The sequence below is a fragment of the Varanus komodoensis genome, unplaced genomic scaffold (assembly GCF_004798865.1).
Source record: "Varanus komodoensis strain SLA01 unplaced genomic scaffold, ASM479886v1 scaffold42, whole genome shotgun sequence".
Lineage (NCBI taxonomy): Eukaryota > Metazoa > Chordata > Lepidosauria > Squamata > Varanidae > Varanus > Varanus komodoensis.
This window is the reverse complement of record NW_025335972.1, coordinates 691,371-709,128: the sequence shown is the minus strand read 5'-3', so window position 1 is coordinate 709,128 and position 17,758 is coordinate 691,371. Positions and strand designations below refer to the sequence as shown.

The 17,758-nt window shown below is 47.7% G+C and overlaps 1 protein-coding gene across 1 annotated transcript in view; it reads left to right on the top strand.

The window, feature by feature from the left end:
* The window catches only part of PHF8 (PHD finger protein 8), a 29,071-nt gene that overhangs the window by 11,192 nt on the left and 121 nt on the right, over positions 1–17,758 (top strand). The window contains exons 7-21 of the mRNA XM_044443418.1: positions 2,044–2,230; positions 4,359–4,521; positions 4,868–4,955; positions 5,705–5,811; positions 5,899–5,990; positions 6,717–6,806; positions 8,234–8,455; positions 8,641–8,741; positions 9,088–9,260; positions 11,615–11,700; positions 13,338–13,471; positions 14,207–14,478; positions 15,638–15,733; positions 16,661–16,770; positions 17,452–17,752. Coding sequence (XP_044299353.1) covers positions 2,044–2,230; positions 4,359–4,521; positions 4,868–4,955; positions 5,705–5,811; positions 5,899–5,990; positions 6,717–6,806; positions 8,234–8,455; positions 8,641–8,741; positions 9,088–9,260; positions 11,615–11,700; positions 13,338–13,471; positions 14,207–14,478; positions 15,638–15,733; positions 16,661–16,770; positions 17,452–17,752 — 2,222 coding nt within the window. The remainder of the gene's footprint in view (positions 1–2,043; positions 2,231–4,358; positions 4,522–4,867; positions 4,956–5,704; positions 5,812–5,898; positions 5,991–6,716; positions 6,807–8,233; positions 8,456–8,640; positions 8,742–9,087; positions 9,261–11,614; positions 11,701–13,337; positions 13,472–14,206; positions 14,479–15,637; positions 15,734–16,660; positions 16,771–17,451; positions 17,753–17,758) is intronic.

The following is a 17,758-nucleotide window of genomic DNA, read 5'->3' as shown; positions in this document are numbered from 1 at the left end:
TTGAACATTTTTTGAAAATTCCATCTCTTCCCTTTGAACTTTTTCTTAATTTTCCCCTTCTCTTGGTACTGTTTCGTGATGCAAGTTTTTCTGCCTACCTTGTTCTCCTAAATGTGAAGAGATGGGGAGGTATATAACAGGCAGTTGGGAGCACAGACAAGCATAAGAGGATATGGGTGTTTCTTTGGGAAACTCAGACTTTCTGTTAAGTGGAGGGTGTAAAGCAGGAGAGGAAAGCCCCCAGACTATGAGTCACCTGCTCCATGCTCCCTCTGGTGATCACTGGATTCTGATGCTGTTCTGGTGTCTCTGCAGTGGGGAGTGCAGCCCATCAGACACTGTCTGGGTCCAGGAGGTGGCCCAGTGGCAAGGATCTCTTCTCACCTCTTCTTCAGCCATGGCTGGGAGAGCAACCAGCTGTCTGGAGATGGGACATTCAGAAGGCAACTGTGGCTTGGACAGACTGGGTTGGGTTGCAAGTGCTCCAAGGCGAGAAGATGGAAGCCTGTCATATTTTCAGTATTCCATGCTGGATGTCGCTTTGCCACTTTTTTCCTGGCAGTGCTCCTTTGCCCATGTAAGGTCTTTCTGCCTTTGCAGCTGTTTAAAAAACCCTTACTGGGAGAAAGGAGGCCACCCGAGTAAGAGGTGGCAATCTTGAGAGTTTTTAAATATTGGGGAGAGCATGTAGCCTGCATGGGAAGGGAGCTTTCAGAATGTTTAATCTGGTACATTAGCAGTGAAACAGAACTGAAAAGAAGGTTTTAAGCCTGGAGTTGCAATGACATGGGAGAGTTTCTGAGACATTGTCCATCCAACATGGACCTCTGCTCATTTCTGCTTCTGGTCGCACCCAATTTGGAAGGTAGACTCAGTTGGGATGGATCCCAACAGGAAAAAGGTTCCCTGCTCCTTTCACAGAGAGGCAGAGGTGGGGGAGCTGTTATATCAATGTAGTGCAGGGGTGCAGAACTGCAAGCCCCGGGACCAAGTCTGCCAGGATGGCTATGCCCTCTTTCCCCCAGCCACCAGTAATGTGGCACTTTCTTGGCTTTCATGAAGTTCTTTCCCCTCTCTAGGAAACCTGTCTCCTGAAGCTTACTTACCAGCACTAAAACCTAAATTTGAAATATGTGGGCTTGGTATTTTTTGAACCCTCTCATAATGCCTCCAGATATGCCTTCCACTGGAGTGTGTCCCCTGAGAGTTTCTCTGAAATTAAAATTTGGCCCTTGGGCTTAAAGAGGTTTTGCACCCCTGATGACTTCAGGGAAGACTCCTGTTCAGCATCTCATCTTGGAGCCTTAGACATTACATAGGATTTTGTTGAAAATTGTTGAAAAGCACCTTCCTGAAGAAGTAGCAGAACTAGCAGATAGTTCATTTACCCCTTCCGAGGAGCTGGTTTTCTCATCTTGGAAGAAAAGATTCAGAACCTGGTTTGCAGACTGTCAGGGTTTCTCTCTTCTCCACTGTGGTGGGAAAACACAGATGCATATGAACCTGCATGAGCAAATTACCAGGCAGCAATAGTGCAAAGGAGTTCCCATCTCATTTCCTGACTTGCACTAGCAGTTAGCTGTGATTGCTTTCCAGTGGACATATGGGGAGGAGTGAGGGTTGTGGCCCCCATTCCACACTGCTGTTCTGTCACAAAAGCTGCCAAGGCCGCTTTTCAGTTTTCAAAAGGGGAAAAGATATATGCGTTTCCCTGTGGCACTTCTTCCCCTCATTTACTGATCCATTTGGTGGCCTTGGGCAGCCTGCCCTCCACCCAGCCTCAAACCCATTCCCTCTACATGTAAACTGGCAGTAGTAGTATTATTTGATCTTGGCGCTGAAATGCTTTGAAAGCTCCAAAAGCTCTATTAATTGCTAATCATTAACATTTACATGGCAAAGTGTTTATATGTGTAAGGATTTAAAAAGTGATGCCTTTGGTTTAAATCTAATAATCTGTCAGCTGGCACACACTGGAACTCCGTCAGAAGGAATGTTTGGAATGCATTCAGTCCATTCTGTCTTCCTTTGACATTTTTCCAGGCTCTCTAACTTGGTGGAGACCCCAAAGATTGTGCGAAAGTTATCCTGGGTGGAGAACCTGTGGCCGGAGGAGTCGGTATTTGAGCGACCCAATGTGCAAAAGTATTGCCTGATGGGAGTGCGGGACAGCTACACAGATTTCCACATTGACTTTGGGGGCACCTCTGTCTGGTATCATGTGTTGCGGGTAAGGAGGTGACAAAGAGGGTGTGGTGCAAATGGATTCTTAGAGTTAAGCCACACAATTGTATTTACCCCCTCTTATGTCCCAGCTTGAGTCTGAATGTCTCTCTCCTTGCTGCCTACCCACCACCTTTTTACAGGTTTCCCTGTATGTAGAAAACTAGTATGTCAGGGACAAGGGTTTAGAACTGAGTGGCAAGATAAAAATAAAATGCATAGAGAAGTGTTACAGTCTAGTATGGCCCCTATTAGTGACCGTTGCTGTTGCCCTTGTATTCCTGCTTTTGTTTTGTAAGCAATGAACATGACCGTCCTGCTTAGCCATGTGAATTGACTGAATGTTGTTGAAAGCCGAAGGAGGCTTTTCCCATGGAAAGCAAGAACTAATCAGCAAAGATATGGTTCTTGCTTTCAGTTTGATCCATGTATCATATATTAGTTCCTAATTCCATTGCCACTGACTGTAGGAATGCTGCTACTGTATATTCCTACAATCAGTATGTTTTTTCTTCATTGCTGTGTGGTGAGACTTTTAGAAACTGGATATGTTGGATCCAGAAAAAAGTGGGAAGCTAAGATTTGGCTAAATTTGGCCAGAGCTCCACCCAGAACAAGTCAAAAATATTGGTTTAAACTGAAGAAACATATGTTCTGTGATTTCATGCAAATTCAGGGGGGAAAAGCATCCCAGATTAAGTTTATGGCTGCAGATTTAAATTTTTGGGAAGCCTGAACTGTACTTTCAAACACTTGTTTCTAGACTCTATGGCTGTCAAAATAGGTTTGAAAATATGCCATCTTACAAGATTCAGCTCTTCTTGGTACAGAGCATCAGTTCCCTTGGTACAGAATATAGGGGCACAGAACTTCAGGCCCAGGACCCAAATCCATCCTTCCAGGGTTTTCCAGAGGGCCATGACACTATCCCCTGAACAGTAAAAACTCTTAGCAAGAATGTGCTGCTGTTTTGGGATTTTGGCCCTACACCCTTTCATTTTAGCCCAACCCCTTTTGCCATCAGCAGTCTACCACTGGAATCTGGAATGAGGCCTTTGAAAACTTATCTGAAATAGAATTTGGCCCTTGAATTGAAAGAGGTTCAACATCCCTAGCATAGAATATAGTTCTTTATTTGGGCTTCTTTATATACAGGCAGTCCTTGAGCTATGAACATCCAAGTTGTGAACAAACCATACTTATGAAAGAAGTGCTGTAAAACCTATTAATTTTAAAAATTACTGCAGAAAATCACCATCACTGGAGGGAGGCGAGGGGGGGGGAGAGAGGAAGTGAAAGGGGAGAGACAGAGGGCCTCCAAAGCATCACCACAGAGAGAGAGGAAGTGAAAGGGAAGAGAGGGAGACCTCCAAAGCATGTCTTCCTACCCCACCCATTTGGAGAGGGAAATCTTTCCTGTACTTTCTTTCTGCAAAGAGGAAGTACTGGTGGGTTAGATAGCGGGGGATGGGAGGCTAGAGACATTCATGGTTTTTCCACTTGCATGGGGGTCCTGAACAACCCAACCCCCATGATTGTGAAGGGCTGATTATATGTGGTCTGACTTGCATGCACTTTTGGCTTAAATCAATTTGCTCAGGAATAGAACTTGTTTGTAAGCCAGGAACTGCCTGTATGAAGGGACATAGCAAACTAAAAGTTAGTGAAAGACGTGACTGGCTGCAATAAGCTGCTGAGGGAAGTAATGAAATCCTTGAAAGGTTGGTAAAGCATCTGTTGGGCTCACTTTAAGGGACTACACAAGCTATTCAGGGAGAACAGGGAGACAGATTTCCATTGGGCCCTTTGTACTTCTTTGAATCTCCATATCATCCCATCTTAGTTTGAGGCAGGCAGGGTTTTTTTACAGGCCTTGTGGCAACCTTGCTGCCCATTTGCTCCATCTCAAATGTCCCTGTAAAGAAGAGAGTGCTTCCTTCAGACTCCCTGTCTCTTTGCAGGGACTCCCAGCCCCTTGCATGCCATCTGCCTTTGCTCTGTTTGTCTACCCTGCATTTTTGTTCACTCCAATCATCTGGGGAGCCAAAGATGAAAGTGGCATATTAGGAAAAGTTGCAGGGGAGCAAGGGGATGTCTGTGCCTAGGTTGTTCTCCCAACTTTTTCTTCTCCATAGGGAGAAAAGATATTCTACCTGGTGCGTCCCACTGCTGCAAACCTGACGCTCTTTGAGACATGGAGCAGCTCCTCCAATCAGAATGAAATGTTCTTTGGGGATCAGGTGGACAGGTGCTATCGCTGCCCCGTCCGACAGGGCCAGACTCTCTTCATACCAACAGGTATTGGCCCCATGAGAGCCAAGTCAAATAACTTTAGCTTGCAAGTACTGCCACTGCTATTGCAATGCTGCTTGAGCCTTCATTTCCCCCCGTTCAGTGGTAGCTCCTCTCCTTCCTTGTGCCTCTGTTTTGAATGATGAAAACTCTCCACTGCAGAGAATGGGGAAGGCCCATTTGCATCCAGCCGTTGGAGGCATCCAGAGCAGCAGCGCTCTTTCCATTTGCCTTTCTTTCAGTTTTTCAGACAAAGATCTCATCAAACCTTGTCTTGTAAGTGGCAAGTGCTTCTAAGAGGCTGATCTTACATCCAGGTGGCTTACTTGTTCTTCCATCCTTGCCTTTTCAGGGTGGATCCATGCAGTGTTGACCCCTGTTGACTGCCTGGCCTTTGGGGGCAATTTTCTACACAGTCTCAACATTGAGATGCAACTCAAGTGAGTCTGGTGTGATGTAGTTTGCTGTCCACAGTGGAGGATCTTGGGAATTGGTAGGACAGAGGGGAAAGCCATAGCTCAGAGGTAGCATGTTCTGCAAGTTGAAGGTTGTAGGTCCGATCCCTGATACTTCCAGATTGGACTGGAAAAGAATCTTGCCTGAAAACCTGAGGAGTGACTGCCAGTCAGTGCTAATAACACTGGCCTAGATGGACCAAGGGTCTGGTGTGGTATAAGGTGGCTTCCTATGCTCTTAGAAGGATCCAGCATTGGGGAAGAAACAGTTGATGGGGCTCAGAGCAGGTATGGAGCTGTGTGTAGGTCGTGATTTTTGTAGGAGCACAAAATGCAATGTTGGGTTCAGAACAAACGTCCAAAGTATCTCCATTTTTTCAAGGTGTGGATTTCTAGCTCTTCTAGTACAAGTGGGTGTGTACAGGCAGTGCCAGACAAAATCACTGGAGCTTTGCTGAATAAGGCTTCCAGCAGTCCAAGGGCTTGGGTTTTCAGCAGCCTGTAGAATTACTTCTCCTTTCCTCATTTAGCAGCAGCAGAACAAATCACTCGAAATAAGTTCTGCCAAGCTGAATTGACAATTCATTTTGGAGTGGGTTATTTTTTATTTGCTTTTATTGATTGATTGGTCACAGAATTTAGTTTCCTATGGCACAGAATTTTGCTGGTTCTTTTAAACCATAGAATATATATATGCTCAGACTTTACCCGCCTTTCCTTTTTCTCCTGTCTAGAGCTTACGAGATTGAAAAGCGCCTCAGTACAGCTGACCTCTTCAAATTCCCAAACTTTGAAACCATCTGTTGGTACGTTGGCAAGCACCTGCTGGATATCTTCCGAGGTAGGTTTTGAGTTTGCCTATTCCCAGTTCCCCCTCAATGCTAGGCCTGCGAGTGACCACAGGTCACACTGTGTGTCTTCCTGGCAGGTCTTCGAGAGAATCGCAGACACCCTGCTGCTTATTTGGTTCATGGGGCCAAAGCCCTGAACACAGCCTTCCGCTCTTGGACCAAGAAGGAGGTAAAGGATTGTGAACATGCTTCTTTGACCGAAGAGCATTTGAGTTAGTAGCTGACGCGGTCAATGGTGAATTAGGGACACTGCTTGTTCACATTTCTGCTAAGAATCAAAAGGGAATGAAAATCATCCAAAATGGAAAACTGGCATTTTAGAATGAAACAGTTCATTTTAGAATGAACTTTTCTTCTCTGCAGGAAGTTAGGGTCCCATGAAGAAGACTTCAGGTATGTCAGCTTCTGTCTAAAACCTGAAGTAGCTCAGGCCAAGCATGGGTTGTTTACCTCAGTGGGGACTAGCCCCAAGTGTCAGGCACTTGGAGGGGAAGGGTAGAGTAGGGTTGTTGAACCCTACAACAGGTAGGGTTCAACCTAAGGGCTGAGTTCTGTTTTGGAGAAGCTCTTGGATGGGGCCACAAGCAAAAAGGGGACTGGGTCAAAGATATCAACATGAGTTAACTTAAAGCTATTCCTCCCAGTAGCCAAAGCATAGCAGATAACATTTCAACCTTTTAGAATGGGGAAAAACTGCAGAAAAGCCTGGAAACCTCCGAACAATCAGTGTTCAGAGGAAAAGGGATGTGTCCATTTGGGGAGCCCTGGGGAGCTGTTTTGGCCCCCAGGCCTGAGCTTCTGCACTCCTGTTGCAGAGGTATCTCCTTGCGTGACTGGCCTCTCAATCCAACACAGAGGGCTGGACCTTGGAGCAACTTGGTTTTGTTCTCCCCAGGCCCTGGCGGAGCACGAGGAAGAAATCCCTGGCGCTGTGCGTCCAGCCCAGCTCATCAAAGATCTGGCCAAGGAGATCAGGCTTGTGGAAGTGAGTATGAGGAGGCAGGATGTTTCCCTACTGAAGGCATGAACCATCTTCTGGGATGGCAGAGGTGAGGGTGGTGGGGACGTGGCATGTTGGCACCATCATTTCCCAGCATAAAACAACCTTCTCCCCAGTCTCAGAGATCTGTTGATTAAGGATTGCCAGTGTTTTGCTGGAGGGGAGCCTTCTTTAACCTGCTCTGTCTAAAGAATACCCAGGGGAATGGTTGATATGGTTTTGTCACTGGCTCTGGGCAGGTTCCTTGCTTTCATCCTGGGCCATCTTCCATCAGTGAGATCTGTTTGCATGCTTATGAATGTTTATGAACAGTCTGGTGGCTGGCAGAGTTGCTACTCTCAGCATGTCTCTTCACACAGCAAGGAGTGCATGTCCTGCCTCAACTTGGCAGGCTCGAGTGCTTCATAAGCAGAGCCAGCTGGGTCAGACCATATGATCCAGCATTCTGTTCATATGGTAGCCAACCAGCTGCCCATGGGAAACCTGTAATCGGGACCTGGGTGCAATTGCAGCCTCCTGCCCAGAATTCCCAGCAGTTGGAAAACCAAAACATACTGCCTCTGATGCTGGAGGTAGCATCGAGCCATCAGGACTAGTACCCACTGGTGGCCTTCTCCTCCCAGAATTTGTCTAATCCCCCTTTAAAGCTGTCCAAGTCAGTGGCCATCACTGCATCTTGTTGTAGCAAATACCCAATGCTGAAGTAATTCCCAAATTGCCCTTCAAGTTCACAGGTGAGAGTGGAGCACACCACAGCTGCGATCTGGAAAGTTCCCAAGTGCACATCCTGTGGATTCAATGACATGTAGGGAATTGTGGCTAATCACATGGATCTTGTATATTCATTCCAGGGATCACTGGCTTGAGTTCCCGGTGTGCTCAGAGCAGCCACGGCTGAGACCATTGCCTGGCTGTTTATACCACACCGCAGATTAAATCACTTGGCATCCTGAACCCATACAGAGGCCTTGCAATCTATGTCTCTCTGTATTGGAGGGGAGCACCAGACAGCTTTTGCCCAGAGCAGAGCTCAGCAATTGCTTGTTTTCCAAATGTTTTGGACTACAGTTCTCAGCAGCCCTTGCCAACATGGCCAGGCTCAGGGATTGTCCAAAATATCTGGAGGGCACCAGGCCACTGAATCTGTGAGAGGCTACTAAATGTATGTGTACGACTATCCTGGCTGGTAGCTTTCCTCACTGTATATATGTGGCTGTTCTAGTGTCAAATTTTGGTTTCTCAAGAGTAGACCCTGTGTTTTGAACCACAGAAATCCAGATCCAATGATTACAAGATCATTTATTCTCCATGTTCTGCCTGCCTCACTCTCTGTGCCCTGCATAGGGTGGGCAGCACTGTCACTGCACTCAGCAGCCTGTCTCCACAGGGCTCTGCCGCTTACGCTTTCTCAGGATATCTTCCAGCAGAACCTCGGAAAGACAGGCAGTCCCTTCGGCCTGCAAAGGGGTACCCAGCCAGGTGCAGCTGCCAGGAGGAGTGACCAGATTCCCAAGGAGCTGGGCAGGAAAGGCAGCCGGAAGGATGTTGCCGCCCTCAAAGCTGTGGAACTGGAGCTGCTGCACAAATACAAGAAGCAGGCCCTCAAGGGCGTAGAGAGCCCTGTCCAGGAGGAGGTGAGCTGCCCCATGGCACTGGAGCTGAAATTCCAGGGGTGGATTTTGAGCTGTGGTGCCTGTGTGGAGGATGGCTGCGCCTCGCCTCTCAGAGCTTTGAACTTGTTGCCTCTTTTGGGGGGTGGACGTGGCTGGGTGCTGCTTCTCCTGGCCTCCTGCAACCACCCAATTGCTTTCCTTCCCAGCTCGAATTGCCAAGTTCCAGCCAGGAAGATACGGACGGAGAGCCTGACCTGACTGAGGAAGAGCTGTCTTTAGTAGTGGCAACCAACGGCCGGGGTCCCAGGTTCATATTGGTTATGGGGAGCTGAACCACGCAACTTAGCGATGCAAGCATGATGCATTCCCAGTTGTCTTGGGGCTATTGAACTACCCCAGGGTGGGCAAGTGGGCCCCAAATCCAGCCCTTCAGCATGGCCTCAGGCCCCCATGAACTGCTCTCCTGGGCATGCCCAGCTGTGTCTCCCAGGCAGGGATGCAGGCAAGGGTTTTTACATGCCATTTTCCCTATAGAAGTTTCCCACTTGATGCACTTCAAACTGCTCTCCCTTTGCTCTAAGCCAGAGGCAATGGGAGAGAGCAGACAGATGTCAAAGGAAACACACCTGACCGATTGTGTTGCTTTTCCCTAGCAGGAAGATCAAGGCCTCTGAAGGCATCCGGAGCCGTAAAGATGCACATGCACGAGCTCCACCCAGCCCCTCTGACACCGAGGCCCTTGATGTTGACTCCGAGGAAGACCTACAGATCGATGAGACACCTCGCAGGGAAAGGAGGAGCCTGGTGTTGCGCAAGCGACTGTCCAGTATGTGGCTTCCTCCATCCTTGGGGCTAGATGCTGCCAGGCAGTGGCTGTCCCCAACTGGTCTGGGCAAGGGCAAGGGCAAGGGCATGCCATGCCATGGATCCACCCTGCTCTCCTGTGTCTGTTCCTCCTTCCCCCTTCCTCTTTCTCTTCTCCTTGGGCTTGGAATGAAAAGGAGGTGAGTTTCTTCCCTTTAAAACTTTTTTTTGCCAAAGCCCTTGCCTGGCCACCACAAGCAGGTCTGTGTATGGAAAGAAAAGAAGACTACAACTACTCAGCCTTTTTTATTTGAATCTTTTTAATATACATGCATGAATTTCTGTATATTCATAGCAATGAGTACATAGGAAACACACACACACACACACAATTTTCTAGGAATTCTACAGAGGTTTCAACAAAAGTGGACCAAATATCCAAATCAGTGTCCATTTGGAGCTGACACCCTTTCAAATATTGAGTTGTAAGGTCTTCAACCCAATTATAGGAGGTGAGCATATTCATCTTTTAACTTTAAAATGGACACAGAGAATCTGTTACTGTACCAAACTTTGCAACCTCTGTACATTATACTAACTAAACTTCTATTGCTTCGGTTTTATAAACTGTTCTGTCTTTACCCAAGGACAGTCGGTGGAGGAACAGGACAATACTAGATTGCACAGAGAGCACAGAAATCCCATCTTTGGCCACTGTACATCTTATCCAGAAACTCCCCTGACTTCTGAGGTTTAGCCAGCATTGTTTATGCACTTTCAAGCAAAACTGTGTTAGCATAAGGTCTAGAAATATGCTACTTGCTGCTAAAGATGGCAATGAAATTTTGTTTTTTAATATCACCACCAAGAATTAGAAAGTTGCTGTTGAAAAGTTAAAACTGCAACTGGAATGTTCAATAAGCCGTACAATAGGAGTTCCCAACATGGGGAGATTGGGAAATTTGAGAAGCTGCTGTGAACACTACTACAAAATACCTAACTAGTAGATCCCCACTTTGGCCTATCTCTGTTGTGTCTGTGGATCTTGGGCTGTATCTTGTTCAGTAAAAATGTTTGCTTTGTCTTTCTTTGATAGTGCAACATCTCTTTAACAAGGCATTGTCTAATTCAGCCAATTGCTGGTGGGGCACTGCACCAGTTAAACATTTGTTCTGGTGAGGTCCAGTTGCTGATTCTTCTTAGAAGGAGGTCATTATACAGAAAACGTTTATACTGGAACAGTCTTTAGCATTCATTGATGTTCACACACTTTTAAATTGTTTACCTGCTCCATGGAAATTAGTGAAGGAAAGGGGAAATGGATTCTCTGCACCCCATTGATGACTAAAAATCTGATCTCACAAAATTGGAGGGATAAACACTCATCTTCTATAATGCAATGGACTGAGTACCTGAGTTTTTGATATATGAGTGGGTGGCATAGAAGGCTGCATGGATTTCATGTATGTATACTTAAAAAACACAGGAAAAAGTAATTAATTTTAAAATGTGGGTGTCTGAGGATACCACATTGAGAGTTCCTTCACAGGTGCCATTGAAGGAGCCTGCAGGTACCATGTGGGGAGGTCCTGCTGTGCAACGTTTTTGTCAATAGTTTTGTAGGATTCCAGTCCACTCACAACCCAAAATACCTATTTTCTGTGTTTTCTACTGTTGATGAAACTTTCATGCCTCCTTCTTTAGCAGTCCTTTATCAAACTTTGTCCTCCTCTGTCAACTCTGTCATACTCCTTTCCTTGAGAGGGGCTGTTTATTATTCACCCTGCTTCCCAGGTCCCACTTTGAAAATGATTATTAGCAAGCCCAGATGGCAGAAGTGGCTTATAGCCACCCTTGTTTCTTCCCAGAGCTGCTTTTTCATCCCGATGAGGCAGATCTCAAGCTAACTGCCTGATCCAATGCATGTTTATTCAGCAATGCATCCCACTGGGATCAGCAGGGATTATCCCCATGTGCTATGTACAGCTGCAGTAGCCTAAGTTTCTATGTTGCACTGTAGCATAAGTCCCTTCCTGTGGAGCTGATACGCTTCTACAGTGACCCTGCGGCCTGATTCATACATAACCATTTCTGCTTAGTATCCACTTGCCAGAATAACCCAGGAATTCCGTGGTGTCTTTGTTTTGATGTCTGAACAGGGTGCTCTGGGTTGTTTTGGAAATTGGATGTGAAGCATAAGTGGTGGGTGACTTAACAGGAAGTACTTTGCAAGCTTCAGTATAGGCCCAACAACTCATTAGTTGCTTAACCCATGAATCAGCATTACATGCAGACCAGGTAACAATCTCTGTTGCTTGCTGGCTATTTCTCTTTGTCTAGCAACAAATTTACCATGGGTTTTTTTTCTGGTTTCAGAATTTCCCCGGAAATTGCCTCGAGCCAAGCCATGCTCTGATCCAAACCGAGTACGAGAGCCAGGAGAAGTGGAATTTGACATTGAGGTAGGTCAGGCACAGAGCTTAAGGGGTGCTTTGCTGCCAGAAGCTTAATAAGGCTCATCTCAAGAAGAAGCAGAGCTTAAATTGGGTTACAGCCCATTGGGGCTGAACCTCAGCAGCTGTTTTAAAGGTTGAGGAGCATGTGAAATTTATACTGACAGAGATGGCCTCTGAGCATGTATTGAGTGTCTTCACTGAATAACTCCTGCCCGCCAATCACATTTGAGGTCAAAGATCAATTTTAAGGACATAATAACTCCTTTGTTGGACCTGACCAAAGATAGGACCTGACCACCCTTCTCCAAAGCTGTACCTTCCAGATGATGATGATGGACTACAACTCCCATCATCTCTGACCATGGGCTATGCAGGCTTGGGCTGTTGGGAATTATAAACCAGAACATTTGGATGGTAGCAGTTTCAGGAAGATTTTGAGGGAATAGCCAGTGAGCTCAAGCCAGGTATGCTATTGCAGGCTTTCTCTGGAGGGCAGGGATAGGGTTAGGAGGGAATCCACAGCAACTTTTGAAAGCCCACATTTAGATATCTTCAATTTTATTTGTTGTATTTTAAATTTGCTTTTGTTCTTGTAGTAAGCTGTTCCAAGATTTGGTTACAAGGGTAGTAGCATATGAGATACCTAAAATAAACGAAATGAAACTAATTTAAGATTAAATTACAAAGGGACACCCCCCCCCAACCGGTGCACTTTAAGAACATTTTGTTTTTCTAGAAAGAAGCACCCCCACCCCTGTGGAATAACCATATGTGGTCTGGAACATGGCACCTCCTGTCCCTGAAAGGCATCTTGGGGACAGCAACACTGACCTGGTGGAGACGGTTTAATCCTTGATCAGGAGTGTTGACTTTCTCTCTGCCTGAGAGTCAGATGCAATTTAGAGAAGCTCACGGCTGCCACGGTTGAGGGGTGGGAGGAGCCAAGCACAGCCTCAAAATGCCTGCATGTTTTAACTTAGGACTGTTCCTGCCAGCAGCTAAGCCTGAGGAGACACACATCTCATTTTAAAATAGGAGAAAAAAGGCGCACAAGCCAGGGCAGCACCCAGTGAGTGGTACGGGCAAGGGAGAGGGGCCAAGAGAAAGAGATGTGGTGTCCTGAATTTGGACCCCTGACCCTGAGACTGGACTTAAGGTGCCACTGGATAGCAGATCTTTCTGCTCCTGTGACAAGGACAGGCAGCTGCTGACCTCAGGCAGCTTCCTCTCTCTCTCTCAAAACAGGGCCAAACCCCAAGAGGAAGCACCCACATAAGTAACCACCACCCCTGCTTCTTTTGTGCAGCACAGGCAGAACAGGTGTTTGGCTTCCTGAGTGCTCGTGTGAACTATAGCTTTCCATTTCTGCACCCCAGCTGCTCCCTTCTGGGACTCTTGATGGGTGGGGAGAGGTCTTTGCCTTGGTTACAGTTCATGGGTACAGTTCAAAACGCACTTTGCAGACAACTCAGCTTCTGCCAGGATGGGGCCAGTGGGTGGAGCCAGAGTTGCAAAAGCCCTTCCTCCCGTGTTCCTTTCCATTGGGCACTGCGTACAGAGGTGGCGGGATACCAGTTGGATAGCTGTGCCCCTCTTAAATGCAGATTTCCAGCCAGGCCTCTCTGAACTCCTTTCCTTCTCAGGAGGACTATACCACAGAGGAGGAGGAGACGGCATCCGGTGATGACCAGTTGGAGGGCAGCAGTAGCGCCGGCGGGATTCTGGACCTGCTCAAGGCCAGTCGGCAGGTGGGCGGTGCAGACTATGATGAGCTCAGGTAAGAACCAACCACCTTTAGGCCCTCAGTGGTAACTCCTCGACTCTGGGGAGGAGTGGGATCCACCTTGATGGCTTCTTATCATGCAATAAGCCAATGTATAAATGCTAATAATTAATAAATGTTAAATTTAATTTATAATAATAAAAATATTATACTAAAGAAGCCTTTGTTGCTGCTTCGTGACACATGCCGCTCTATATAGGGGCAGTGTGATCTCAGACCAGGCTGTAGAACCTTCCAGAGCTCTTAAGGAGTGGGCACTGCCCACTCCTCATCTGCACAGAATGAAGTCTTGGGTGAAGAACCCGAGAAGAGCTCTGCATTTCATTTTAAAAGAACAACAAATTTCTACCCCTTATGAATGCAACAGTGTGCATGAGAATCTATGGGTGATGCCTCCTGGAATCTCACAAGAATTGTGAAGGGGCGCTAATCCAGATTTTCAGCAGTTGTGAGGAAAAGGGCTTCAAACTCCTTGCTCCAGAATAAATTGTGCAAACACCTCTAAAATGAAGGAGAAATTACGCATATTTGCCTGATGTCTGTAAGTTGTCAGTTTCAGCTTTTGTTGGTGCACGGCTTTCTTGCCTTCTTTTAAGTGAAGAGTATACCTGTGCCTTGCCCCAAGAGGTGACGTGTGCCACAAGGTTAATGGACTTGGTAGGCGAAGCAGTGTTGGATGTTCTGGCTGAAGGCTAGTGCATTAAGTGTCCATCTTGTGTTCTCCCCCAGCGATGCACCTGCCTCCCCCAGCACTCAGGAAGCCATCCAGGGCATGCTGTGCATGGCTAACCTCCAGTCCTCATCGTCCTCACCGGGGGCTTCCAGCTTGCAGGCCTGGTTGGCAGCGGGGCATGAGCGTGGCTCTGCAGGAGCCTCTGGCTCCCAGCGTTCAGGGAAGAGACCCATCAAGCGGCCAGCCCATCACAGCACCGACAGTGAGGAAGAGGCCAGTCTGGATGAGCAAGAGAGCCTGGGAGCCTGCTTCAAGGATGCGGAGTACAGTAAGGGATGGAGAGCAGTTGCCCAGCAGGAGAATGTCTGAGGAAAATAGGTCTCTCCCCACCTTTCTTGGGGAGAAGATTTGAAGCAGGGTTACTGAACCTCTTCTGGCCAGGGGCCAGGCACAGTTTTGGTCAAAGTCTCAGGAGCCACATTCCAGTGATAGGCAGGTTGAAAGAGCCGGCTTATTTTAACTTTACACTCTTGCTGTTTTAACAGAGCCTTAAGAAAAGGTATTTAAAATTCTTCTAGAAAAGTGGGAAAACTCTGCCATCAGCAGGAAGCTATCAAACAGCAGGTGATTGACAGAAAGGGGGCAGGGCCAGAGGAAGCAAGAGTGGTCATCTGGGAACCCAGGTGGGCCAAAGTTTGATGCATGGGCCTCAGGTTGGACACTTTCACTCTAAATGAAGCTCCGAGTCTAAACACCTGTAATGCTAAAGTGCATGTGTGGCTCCTGCTTATATCCTACATGTGCTGCAATCCTGTATCTACTCATGTAGGAATAAGCGACCTTTTACTTGAAACGTATATCAGAGTAGACATGTATGGTAGTGTGCTTCTAATCTCTGAAGAGTGCTGAGCAGATTTCCTGGTGGCCTCCCTTTTGACAGCTCTCAGGGCCGCTTCTCATTTGCTGCTGAACTGCTGAAGTGTCACATGCCCTGGGACAGTCAACTTTCCTTCAGTTCAGTTCTCTGACCTGCCACTTGCAAGGGGCCCACAAGCAAGGGGCCATATGCTGGATTCTTTGGCTGTCACTTCCCCTCTCCCATGTGGCTTGGCCCATTTGCTTCAGTTAGCTGGAACTCCCTGCTCTTTTGTAGCTTGGCATGCAGGGGTTGATTAGCTGGGGGGTGGGGGGGGAGTCTGATGAATGGTCCCACCCTGCATTGCAGGAGCACTGGAATGGCGGGACCTTCCCTATTCTTGGTCAATCCCTGACAGTTGCCCGTGAAGACACAGGTGGCGCTGTGCCGCAGTATGACATTTGCGCCCTGGCAATGCCAACATTTATTTTAAAATTATTAGTGGTATTGCTGAGGAAGAGGAGGAGGGTACTTGTCAAACTAAGAAAGGGGGCTGGAGACTCCTGATCAGAATTTTGGAACTGAAGAGGATAAACAGAATTCAATCCTAGCACTGTCCCTCCCTCTACAGTTTACCCATCCTTGGAATCGGACGAGGATGACCCAGCCTTGAAATCACTACCAAAGAAGAAGAAATGCACAGATGATGCTCCCTGGAGTCCCAAGGGTAATTACTCTCACCTGCGTTTGGGATAAGGCTCATTTCATGTGATTCTGCACGGAGGCAGGAAAGGGGCAGAATTCAGTGTCCTGAGAACCTCAGCTCAATTTTTTAAACAGCTTTCTAGCCTTTATTGGTTGCATGTGGGCAAAACGCCTGCCGGGATCACATATACCAGGAGAGTTGCTGAATAAGCCATCCTGTGGCTGGAGATTGGCTCTTGCCCTTCCCTGTAACCAGCAATAGTGGAACGCCTTGTGCAGAACACAAGGGGTCATCCACAGGTGAATCCACCTTTTCCTTGTGCAGGGGATGAGAATGCTAGATGGGGGATTGCACCAAGCAGCCTGCAGCCTGCTCAGCAGCATCCCAGAGCACAGTTGTTGCTGGCAGGCATCCCTCCTGCCCTCTGTGGGGCTCTGTGTCTCATCTGAGTCATCCAAAAGTAAATTGGTTTGGGTGCTCAGAGACTGAGGGAAATGCAGTCAGAAAGAAAGGAAGTCTGAATTTTCTTTGTCTTTAAGTGTTTGGCTTTCAGAATGAGCCAGCAGCATAGCAACTTGTTCTTGCCACATCTCTGAGGCCCACAGCTTCCCTGTCTACACCTTGGTCCCAAAAGGGTACCCTCTAGGTGCAGCACATGCTGCTTCCATGCCCTTCCCTGTTCCTCAGCCATGCTCCCACATGCACGGGGGCTGCACATCTACAGAAAGGGCTCCCTGGCATGCTCTCTGTGGGAACTTGGCTGGGCACCCTTTTGGTCCGCCTGGTGATTTTTTTTTCATCCTTTCAAGCCACTCTAGAGGATACTCCTCTGTGTAATGAATGGACGCCATAGGGGTTACTCTTCCCTTTGAAGCCCTCCAAGATCTGTGTGCCACTGGGAGCAGGCAGGAAGTCCCTAATTTGAACACATTTCTCGCCTTCTCACAGCCCGGGTGACCCCAACACTGCCCAAGCAAGACAGGCCGGTGCGTGAAGGAACCAGAGTGGCATCTGTCGAAACGGGCCTTGCAGCCGCAGCAGCCAAACTAGCTCAGCAGGTAAATGACAGGGCTTGCCTGCCATTTGGGGACAGTGAAGCCACATCCAGGCCCTTGTCTTTGAGAGGTGTTGCCTGCCGAAGTAGGGGTGCCTCAGGATGCTTCAGAGGGGAGAGGACTGCAGATCAGGAGCAGGTCTTGGCCCATCATTGTGGCTGAAAGCATTAATTCTTTCCCAGAAGGCCTCAAATGACACTGACAATGCTTGACACTTGCTGAACTTGTGCAAGCACTGTAGTTTTGGGGGTTTATTTTGTGCTGATTTTAGTAGTGCCATCAAGGCTCATGGCCCAGAAAATGCCTGCATTCAGAATTTTAAAAAAGGATAAAAGCACATAGAAATCAGTTCAGCAAACATCCACCTACAGCTCACTAACTACTTTAGTGACCCAAAGTGTGGCTGGGTCATGATGGACCCCCTAGGAGTTCCTACGTTTTTATTTAAATAAAAAATTTCAACCTAAAAAAAAAAAAAATTCAACCTATTCCAGGGGCAAGAAAGTTGTGGCCTGCCAGTGTTTGGGCCTGCAGCCTTTGTGATCCCTCACCTTTGGCTGTGCCAAGAGGGTTGATAGTGCTTGCAGGCCTAAATGTCTGGAGACAAACGCCCTTGCCCTGTCCAACACCAGTCGGGATCACGTCCCAGCTCGAGGTCAGGGTCTTATTGCTCTCTATCTTAAGGAACACCAGAAGTTGCAGCGGCGGAAGCTTGTGGTAAAAAGGAAACCACCGTCTCCGAAGGTGCCCAGCCCAGAACCGGAACTGGAGCCAGAACCAGAGCTCGAACCAGAACCAGTGGAAACAGAAGTGGAATCAGACTTGCCACTGCAACCACAGCAGGATCCCGATCCTGGGGTGCTGGTGGCTCCTGTGCCCACCCCCCCAACACCTGAACCCAAACAGGAGCAATTTGCCGGCAGCCTGGTAGATCATGAGTACACCGCCCGGCCCAGTGTCTTTGGAATGGCCCAGGTGAACCGCGGCTCCA